This window comes from Vanessa cardui, chromosome 20 (genome assembly GCF_905220365.1).
Source record: "Vanessa cardui chromosome 20, ilVanCard2.1, whole genome shotgun sequence".
In the NCBI taxonomy this organism is placed as follows: domain Eukaryota; kingdom Metazoa; phylum Arthropoda; class Insecta; order Lepidoptera; family Nymphalidae; genus Vanessa; species Vanessa cardui.
The window spans coordinates 5,028,334-5,038,834 of record NC_061142.1 but is presented as its reverse complement, the minus strand read 5'-3'; the positions used below and the strand labels follow the sequence as shown (position 1 = coordinate 5,038,834).

The 10,501-nt window shown below is 33.1% G+C and overlaps 3 protein-coding genes across 3 annotated transcripts; 2 read left to right on the top strand and 1 right to left on the bottom strand.

Moving 5' to 3' along the window:
* Nucleotides 1–445: 445 nt before the first annotated feature.
* Nucleotides 446–5,666, top strand: LOC124538620 (rap guanine nucleotide exchange factor 2). Its single transcript, XM_047115736.1, has 2 exons — nucleotides 446–697; nucleotides 1,132–5,666. Exon 2 carries the CDS (start codon nucleotides 1,170–1,172, stop codon nucleotides 4,695–4,697), a length of 3,528 nt encoding a protein of 1,175 aa, XP_046971692.1. The 5' UTR covers nucleotides 446–697; nucleotides 1,132–1,169; the 3' UTR covers nucleotides 4,698–5,666.
* LOC124538622 (diphthine methyl ester synthase) lies at nucleotides 5,285–8,571 on the bottom strand. Its single transcript, XM_047115738.1, has 5 exons — nucleotides 8,289–8,571; nucleotides 7,800–7,982; nucleotides 6,211–6,382; nucleotides 5,874–6,008; nucleotides 5,285–5,617 (listed from the first exon to the last, which is right to left on the bottom strand). Exons 1-5 carry the CDS (start codon nucleotides 8,421–8,423, stop codon nucleotides 5,436–5,438), a joined length of 807 nt encoding a protein of 268 aa, XP_046971694.1. The 5' UTR covers nucleotides 8,424–8,571; the 3' UTR covers nucleotides 5,285–5,435.
* Nucleotides 8,572–8,922: 351 nt separating this feature from the next.
* LOC124538621 (polyglutamine-binding protein 1) lies at nucleotides 8,923–9,971 on the top strand. Its single transcript, XM_047115737.1, has one exon. The coding sequence runs from the start codon at nucleotides 9,079–9,081 to the stop codon at nucleotides 9,922–9,924; it is 846 nt and encodes a 281-aa protein (XP_046971693.1). The 5' UTR covers nucleotides 8,923–9,078; the 3' UTR covers nucleotides 9,925–9,971.
* Nucleotides 9,972–10,501: the final 530 nt, after the last annotated feature.

Below are 10,501 nucleotides of genomic sequence, written 5' to 3'. Positions count from 1 at the left end.
TAAACATTATTAAAAACAACTTACGTTTTCATACGGAAACAGTTTTTTATTTTACAAGTATTAAATTTTATGGAAGCGTTCTCATAACATTATACAGATAACAAAAGTGTAGATTAAATTAAAAAAAATCAAAGTTATAGGTTTTTCAAGAATTTGAAGATTATCGCAATGTACTATGTTATGTTTATGCACGAAATACTAAATTGAACTATTATATTATTATTATTATTCACATTAAATTATTTTCTTTTTGAAGAAATTAAATTAATTTTGTTAAGCAAGTAAATAACAAAAAAGATTTTACTGTAGATTAGTATTGTTGAAGTTATTCAACATAAACAATTTATATAATAAGAAATAGTTAGTTTTTAAATATAAGATATGTTTGTTTATTTTGCTTTTATCTATTAAATTTATATCCTGTATTTCGAAGTTACTAATATAATATTTATATTCTGTGTCTTGTGGGTACTTACGTTGAGAAAGTAGCTTTCTAAATTTTTTGGCGTCTTGCTTGCTTTCGAAATATTCAATATCCTTGTGTTTGTGGTATTTCAATAAATTACTGTTGAAATTTTGTTTTCCCCGTGAAGTGAGACGAAACTATAGTTTATTCGTTGCTGGAAGACTAATTAGAAAGCAACATGGAAGCCCTGACAGTTCCGCCATGAATGCAAAATAAATAGAAATTGTGGAGGTTCAATAAAAAACTATTTATACCCTTTAATTGTACATTAAGTATTTTCACCATACTTTAGTTAAAGGTTTACTTCAATTATTATATCATACGATAATAATGTTCCAAGTAATTCTAGTTTTTAAACATTCTATGATGCGCACGACGCACTGGCTGAAGTTATTAGCATTCAACAGTATTTAAAATTTGATAATATCAGTGATTCATGTCTGAATTCAGTAGTGACTTATTTTATTAAGCTTTGTTTGCCCAATTTACTGTTGTGCTACTAATATTATCATTTCTATACCTTATATATTTTGTTTTCTGTTGTTGAGAAAACAAAAGTTTCCTTATTTGACTAATTCATTCATAACATTCGAAATGCGGCACTACTTCTATTTATTTTATTTTACAAATTATAGCAATTTATATTTTGGTCTACTTTGTTTCAGATACTAGAAGTCAATTAAGACGGGCTAGAAACTTCACAATGTTGAGAGGTGGGCGCGGTGGCCGTCACAGTCCAGAGCTGTACCCCCACACACTCAAGTGCTCTAATGCGAGTGACACTAGCTCGGCATACAGTGGCAGTGACACCATGACTTCGGTACACAGTTCTTTAGATATGGACATGGAAGTAGATCTATCTGGCCTCCTAGAGTCTATTGTAGATTCTGATGAAGAAGAAGATTTGGAGGAGAGCATGGACAGTTTGACTGTCCGAGATGCTGTTAGAGAATGTCTTGAAAAAGATCCAAGTGAAAGAACAGATGAAGATATAGAAATTCTTCTTGAATTCACACAGCATTTAAAAGCTTTTACTAATATGACTCTTACAGTTAGGAGGGCTCTCTGTGCTGTCATGGTTTTTGCTGTTGTAGAAAAAGCTGAGACTGTTGTGATGAATGATGGTGAAGAACATGATTCATGGTCAGTTCTCATAAATGGTCAGGTTGGAATTGAGCATCAGAATGGAGAAATAGAATACCTTAATGTTGGTGACAGCTTTGGTATGGCAGAAGCTACTTTAGAAAAATTGTATCATAGAGGGGTAATGACAACTAGATGTGACGATTGTCAGTTTGTTTGTGTCACTCAAACTGATTACTACCGCATTTTACATCAAGGTGAAGAAAATATAAGGCGTCATGAAAATGAATGTGGTGTTTTAGTCTTAGTTACTGAATATAGAGGCGCTGCAGGAGAATCAGGACACCAGCAAGGACATGTCGTCATTAGAGGAACACCTGAGCATTTGATGTTACAGCTCATTGAAGACAATTCCCGTGATTCTACTTATGTTGAAGATTTCTTATTGACTCACAGAACTTTTATAGAAAGTCCTCTGGTTGTTGCCAAACAGTTGCTTGCCTGGTTTTCTGAACCTTCAGTCCGTGATAAAGTAACACGAGTGGTATTGTTGTGGGTAAATAATCATTTCACAGATTTTGAAACAGATCCAAACATGATGGAATTTTTAGAGGAATTTGAGACTGTGTTGGAACGTGAGAAAATGGAAAGTCAACTTAATTTATTAAACATAGCTTGTTCTGCTAAGGCAAGAACAAGGAATGTTACATTATCACGCCCATCTCGAGATGAACCACTCAATTTTACCATTTTAGGAGGCTATGAGAGAAGATATGGTATTTTTGTTTTAAAAGTAGAAAAACATTCTAAGGCTGAAGATGTAGGATTGAAAAGAGGTGATCAAATTATAGAGGTCAACTGTCAATCTTTTCAACATGTCAGTCATGCAAAAGCAATGGAAATTATAACAGGATCAACACACTTAAGCATCACAGTAAAAAGTAATTTATTAGCCTTTAAGCATATGCTGTCAATGCCGGAAAACTCTCCTAGGCAGAGAAGTTGTGCCAATATGGTTCGTTGGCAAGCTGACCCTAGAGCAAGATTATCTACTGCAGAGCTACTCAGTGATGACCCTATTACACTCACACCAGTTTTCCAATCTCCTACCAAAAAACCTCAACCACTTAACATTAAGAAAGAAACACAAAAAGGCTTTATGACTTTAGGCCCTAAAAGAAGATTACAAAAAGCTTTAATGAAGATGAATATTCTACCAAAAAATACTATCACTGATGGTATACACAGTGATGATAGTATTCTTTCTAATTCAGAAACTTTAAACAAAGCTACTAGCACATCATTCTATAATTCACATAGCAATCCTGATTTAATATCTATCTGTTATGATGATTACCAATCTTCAGATTATCCTGAACATGTACTCAAAGTATACAGAGGTGATCAGACATGTAAATATTTGCTGGTTCATAAAGAGACAACAGCTAGGGAGGTTGTAATGCTTACCTTACAAGAATTTGGTATCACTGATCCCAGTTCGAACTTTTCACTTTGTGAAGTATCCGTTGCACAAGGAGGTATTATAAAACAGCACAGACTTCCAGATCAATTACAAAATCTTGCTGAACGTATTGGCCTCAGTTCCAGGTACTATTTGAAAACAAATGGAGTAAGTGAAACATTAGTACTTGACGAAATGGCACCAGAGCTACTGAGAGAAAGTGTAGTACATTTTTTGCAGTTGAATGCTGTTGAAGTTGCTGTTCAATTAACTTTGCAAGATTTTTGTATATTTCGACAAATAGAGAGTACAGAGTATGTTGATGATCTCTTTGAATTGAAGAGCAGATATGGCACACCCATGCTATCACAATTTTCAGGACTTGTAAATAAAGAAATGTTTTGGGTTGTCACTGAAGTGGTCAATGAACAAAACCTTGTAAGGAGATCAAAAATCATAAAACAGTTTATTAAAGTAGCTCGACACTGCAAAGAATGCAAAAATTTTAATTCCATGTTTGCAATCATATCTGGCTTAGGACATGGTGCTGTATCCAGATTAAGAATGACTTGGGAAAAATTACCTACAAAATACAACAAGCTTTTCTTTGATTTACAAATGCTTATGGATCCTTCACGGAACATGTCGAAATATCGGCAACTAGTAACAACTGAACAAGGTAGATCTCCAGTGATTCCATTTTACCCAGTTGTTAGAAAAGATTTAACGTTTATACACCTTGGAAATGATACAAAGGTGGAAGGTATGGTTAATTTTGAAAAATTGAGAATGATAGCTAAGGAGGTGAGGACACTGACAAACATGTGCAATGCTCCTTATGATCTTCTTACATTATTGGAGTTGGGAAAACAGCCACCTTCGAATGCTATGGTAGCATTGAATCAACTCACGACAGGTGTTCAACAAGGTCAAGTTACGGTAAAAAGAAGGAAAAAGTCATCAAATGTCCCTAACCCTAAAAAAATGTTTGAAGAAGCACAAATGGTTCGTCGCGTCAAGGCGTATCTCAATCGAATGCATGTCGAAACAGATGAAGAACGTCTTCATGCTTTGTCATTAGAATGTGAAGGCGCTGGTCCGGCACCGACGGTACCACGTAGACGGCATCCTTCGCCATCATTGTCAACAACCAGCAGTGCCTCATCAGCTAGTGAAAGTAAGAAAAGCTTTGCTGGAAATAAATTTGGAGCTGCTTCTCCCCAAGCTGTTCGAAAATTATTAGCTTTATCAGAGCCTGCTAAAACAAGGCCGCATCAACCTAGACCACCACCATCAGGTCCTTCGCCATGTTCGCATCGACGTGATGGTGCCGGTCCAGGTATATGTTGTTCGCGCGCAGCACATGAGCGATCACATTCTGATACACCAACACCACTGCCAGTCGATTTATCAGCAGAAAGTAGTAGCGTGACGTCTTTAGTAAACTTGCCATTAAGAAAAACTGGTTCAGCTACTTCAAGTGACAGTGGCCACGGGTCATGTACAACGGCCCATTGCGTGAGGCCGGTTCCCCCACCTAGAATGCCCTATACATTAGCCGCGCAGGTGGCGCGCTTAGAGCGGCTAAGTCGTGCGCATTCACACGAAGGCGTCACTCGTTCTTATGATTATTACCACGATGCGCCAGATGACGAAGATGACGATCAGCAGGTTTCTGCTGTTTGAAATTTTAAATACTCTTATCAATATCTATTTATATAGATTTGTAATCTCACTTGACGAATAGAAAGCACGAGTTACATACGTTTTTCTTATACTTTAATATTTAAATCATGTATGTACCCTTTACAATTAAGTTTAAAGACTGTATAATTTTAACATTTTATTAAAACCTGTCCTAGTGTTACATAGAGTAAATTTAATATGCTATAAGCCATGCCTCTTAATTATAATTAATAAAATTATTGTGACCCCACCATGTTCCAGTTATATTATCTAGATATTTTTAATGTATAGCATTGTAATGGTGATTTGTTTCATATGCGCCTTTGGTATTTTTACATTCCGTTGTTTGTATATTTTTATAATTTTCATTATTTATAATACGCAACTTAGACCAAATAATAATTAATGTACCTTTTAATATTTACGACTCAAGATTGATTTTGAAATATTTGTATGTGGTAGTATTTTTTGGTAGCTTTGAGGACCAATAATGAGTTTGAATGGTATTTCTTGTGGTAGCAATTTAAAATTTGTTTATATCTGGATTTTAATTAATAATTGTAAATGTAAATAATAAAACTATATAATTAAAATAATTCATATAATGTTTATTTAAAACTTATAAATATCTTATTCAACAGTTATGTTGTTGTCAGTAATTTTGGCATTCATAGCCAAATAAATATATGATTAAACATACATTTTCTTTTAATGTACACTAATCTGTACATGCACAAGTTATCGAAATTGGGCGAGATAGTCAAGCTCGAGTGGGTGCAAGTTAGGTGCAGGAATGACTAGGCTGTGTAATGGTGGACCAAGTTCTACTTGTTGCATGTCTTCCAAAGTCGTTGCCATAATTTTCTGATCGAGTGATCCAACTCTTGATAAACCAATTGCTAGACTATCTGTTCCTATATCTGCAAAAAAAACATGAAATTTATTTTTCGATAAATTGTTTAATAGTAAAATAGGTGAACACAATTTTGTTGCATGAAAGTTTGTCTAATGAATATAAAGCCAATTAAACTAAAGGTGTATCTACTAAATAAATTTGTTTAAAACAATACATACAAAATTATTGTATTATTGTTATTTTTGTCATCTAATTTTCTAGGACTAGTATGATAAATTTTAGATACTTGTAGAAAGGTGTTAAAACTATACAAGAAGTACCTGTCTTTTCTGGAAGGTTATTAATTATTTGGACTATTTGATTAGCTGCTTCTTTGACTGACATGAATTTGGGATCCATATACTGACGTATCTTCTTTGTTAATGATTCTTCCGTAGGTTCCTTTACCTTAATATCTTAAACAAATAAAAGTATTTGAGATGAGGATAAAAGATCAATTTGTGATTAAAAAAGAACATGGATTTCACTTTCATTTAAGGCAAAATGAACCAAAGAGTTTATATTATTAATTTAATTATATTAAAAATTTTGTATGATATTAAGAATGTAATTAATTATTGTATAACAGCTTTTATGAATTATTAATTACTAAAATACCTAAAAGGCACAGTGTGTGCAAATTTCTCTTATAGTTTCCAAGTATTTTATCAAAAAAACTATCTGGTTTCCAAGTGTCTGTCCAAAATGGAATTGAAACTGTTTCACCAAAATTATAAAGTTGCAGTCCACAGCAACTCACAGCATTCATGATTGATGCATTATGAACAATCTGAAATTAAAAGAAAAAAAAATTAAAGATTCAAAATAAAAACCAATTAAAAAAGGTAGACAAGTGTTTTTCAAATTGTATGTAAACTCCTATATAAATCTGAAGTATTTGTTGTAGGAATATAACAAACTATTATGAATGGCCATTGAACTAAAAATTTCTATAACCATTGACATTAGTCAATGTTTTTGTTTGAATTAGTAGGTATAATATTTGTTAGTATGCCAGAAGCCTCCATGCTGGAGGGTTTTGTATTAATAATAATCAGCACATAGTATAAATAGTGTCTTAACAAGACAAAGAATATGATAGTGATCATTATACAGAAAGCAATTATTTAGGATATACAGTGTAAACTCCATGTAACGTCACTCGATTTAACGGCAAACTCTCTAAAGCGTCGAAATCAATTGGTTTTAGTTGGTTTAGCTTGTATTCTATACAATGATACACTCTACATAACATCACACCCACTCTCAATAACGACAAAAATTGAGAAATAAAAATTAAGTTTTTTTCCTTTTAAGTTGCTAAAATTAGAAAAAACTGCGCATCTGTGTACGTTCTTTTGTCGCTTTATTATTCTAGCCCTCAATAAACTCGAATGTCGGCACCACGCATTAGGAACTTTCTAAGAAATTCGTTAATTTGTTTACAAATTGGGATTGCTTGCACGTGTAGACTGTGACCATGCCTAATAAGTATAAGTCATGGATTACAACGTTATCATATATATTCTACGATTGATGAGGTGAAAACAGAACTTGAGTTTGATAGCGACGACGACCTTCCATTAACTGAGTGGATTCAGCAGGTCAACATGGCAGGAAATACGGTAAATTTTCAAATCTACATCGAAGTAGACAACTGCCTGTTTACAACGGCTTCACTCACAGACATAGAAATTTTGGATTCAGTGAGGAAAAACTGAGGTTCAAAAATAAAGAGATGAAGAAGATGAGACGGATGAGCTTGAGCCTCCGCCAAGCGTTAAAGAAGTTCTGAAAGCAGCTAAATTATTGGAAAATTACTTCCTTTATATAAGATATAAATAAAAAAATTAAAAATATACAACAAAATTGGTCGTGCAGCAAAAGGCGTCAGACAAAAATAACAGAGTATACGCAATAGCGTTCAAATAAGATATATATATATTTTTTGTACATAACTACTAATAATAGACTGATATAAACTTTTTTTTCGAATTCTGATTTTTCTTCTCTTCATTTAACGACCACTCTTTATAACGCCATAAAATGCACAGTCCCTTCAGTGTCGTTATAGAGAGTTTACACTGTACATAGAAAAATTAAAATAATAGTTTTGTGTTAGATAGCTATCATAACAGATGATTTATTGAGGAGAAATTAGACTATATAAAATCACCATGGCTGAAGGTTTTCAAATTGTATGATACCTGTGTTTCAACTTCAAATTCTTTAGCACGCAGTAGCATGTCTGTGTGTGTTGTGGCACCTAAGGGATCACCAACTACCAAAAGTGCTATGTCTTTTTCTTTTGCTTCTTTCAAAATATCATCAATATTACTTTCACACAGTTCCCGATCTGCTACAATCAAAGGTCTGCCATAAAACTTTTCCTAAAAGGAAACGGGTACATTCAGTTAAAGTTGTGGAGATTTTTATATGTTCATTTTTGTTATTGGTTCTTTTAAATTAATTATGTTTAGTATTGTATTCAAAACAAACTTTTTGCTAACACACTTTACTATGTTATTCAGTAATTTATAGAGCCCCTTTAAGGTGGATTTAACCTTATTTAATTCTGTGTCGTCTGTACAAACAGTAAGATTTTACTGTGTAATAAATGAGACTAGGTGGTAATTATTGTTATGCTGCACTAGAGTGCTAGTGCACGGCACAATTAATACATAACTTAAACTTACCAAAACTTCCTTTCCTACAGTCAGTATAGAAGTATAACCCTCTAATAAAACTTTATCACATTTTTGTATAATTTCCAAACCCTTTACAGTTATATCTTTGGCATCACCAAGACCTAACCCAATTAAGTAAAACATATTGTGAAATAAAATTATTATAGTGTAAATGACGTTAATTTATTTACTTCTTTGCAATTCACATGGGTACAATGTGTTTATACTTTCCATACCTACATAGTTTTTATTACGATTATATTTGACATTGACATAACTGATAACAACATAAAAAAGTTTATACACAGATGCGACAATAATTTTTTCAAGTAAAGCGAAGTCATTTTGCATTGTCTATTTTATGTAACTAACCTTTAATGTGAATAAATACTTTATATATTTTCTATTCTACTCGATACGTTTCCGTCATATTTTATGTTCTTTAAACCTAGTTTTGGAACTACATTCAATAATCACGGAATTTGCTAACCTCTATACATTATTTGTATATGAAAAGGATATATTAACAGCTTACAGCTATAGATTTTACAGGTGGCTAGAAAACTAATAAATAACATAAGTAATAAATTTATTAACCATAATAATAAGTTCGTAGCTGGTTAAGTACTCTGTGTACTTTTGCTATTGTCAAAGTCAAATGAAATCTCAAAATAGTTGTAAATTGTAAAAACCTCTAAGATTGAAAGGTAACAGTAATTTAATATTTATACCGATTTCAAAATAAAGAGCTTATATAATATTCATAAGCTCACATATAAATACAAGGTAATAAATTAACATGCCGTTACCTCCTGCGCTTGCTGCGCGTCTAGCTAAACGAGGCTTAATAAGACCAAACACAAACAAGGATGTGTTAAGCGAGTCTCCTCAGACTCAAGTAAATGAAGAAATTATTGCAGAAGATTACGATAATAAACCTGATGAATTAAGCTCTAAGGAACATTTTTGGGAAGGAATCGAAGGTGTAAATGTAGATCCCATTAGAGGCCACAAGGGTTGCCCTAACAAGAGTAATATTTATCATGAGTGTTCCAAATTTTGTGTTAAAACATGGAAACAAGGAAAAGTTGCACCAAGTGAAAAGTATTTGGAATTAAAGAGAAAAGTATTAGAAATATGGCCATTGCCACCCGGCTGGGAAGAGGTATATGATGAAGGAACTGGTCATTTTTATTTCTGGAATGTTCATAACAACATCGTTTCTTGGTTACCACCGACACACCCTCGAGCTGTGCCAAGTGAATGTGCTGCACATTTACGTGAAGAACGATTATTGAGAGAAGGGGATGAGAGTGACGATAGCAGTGAGGCATCTGATCAAGAGGTACCGCAACAACATTACAAAGAGAAAAGACAAGAACGTAAAGAGCGAGAAAGAGAGATGGTACACCATAGAGACAAAAGGAGGCATAGAGTCAGAGACAATGACTTGGACCCAATGGACCCTGCTTCATATTCTGACATTCCTAGAGGTAATTGGACGGCAGGCTTAGATGCCCATGCTAAAACTGGAGTTGATTCAACTGCTTCAGGTTCTTTATATCAAATGAGGCCTTATCCAGCACCAGGAGCAATTCTTGCAGCTAATGCTAAGCAAATTTCACCACCCCCTTCACCACATTAAATATTATATTCCTTCTCGTTTTTTTTAATAAAGGATTTATAAAAGTCTCAAATTTTTTATTTCTATGTTTGTTGTATTCATTTTTATACAATTATATCAAGTAAAAATAACAGTAAATTATGATTTTTTTTAAATATAAAGAAAAAAATATTTTTTACATCTTATTGCGTAACACTCAAACCAAAGTAAATCATTATCTGAAGGTAATGTGTTTTGAATAGCCATCCATTATGAGTACCACCATAATGGGTGCCCTTCAGTGGGCTTCCAACATTAGCCTTAAGTAGTTTAGGTCACCTACCCCACCCGGTGACACTATAGAGGCCAATAGGGCCAACAGCAATACACATTTCGAAAGAAAATACTATCAAAAGGAACTTACATACTTCAAGAAGATATCAATATGTTTTTGCATATTCAACTACCAATGTATATAATTGGAGATGAAAGTTTATATCAAAGTTTGGCATTTTGGAAAATAAGAAATAAAAATATGCAGTATAACTTAGTGTCTCGTACATAATTATGTTATGTTTTAACTAAAATATGTATTTATCGAACTTTTATAGTAATCATG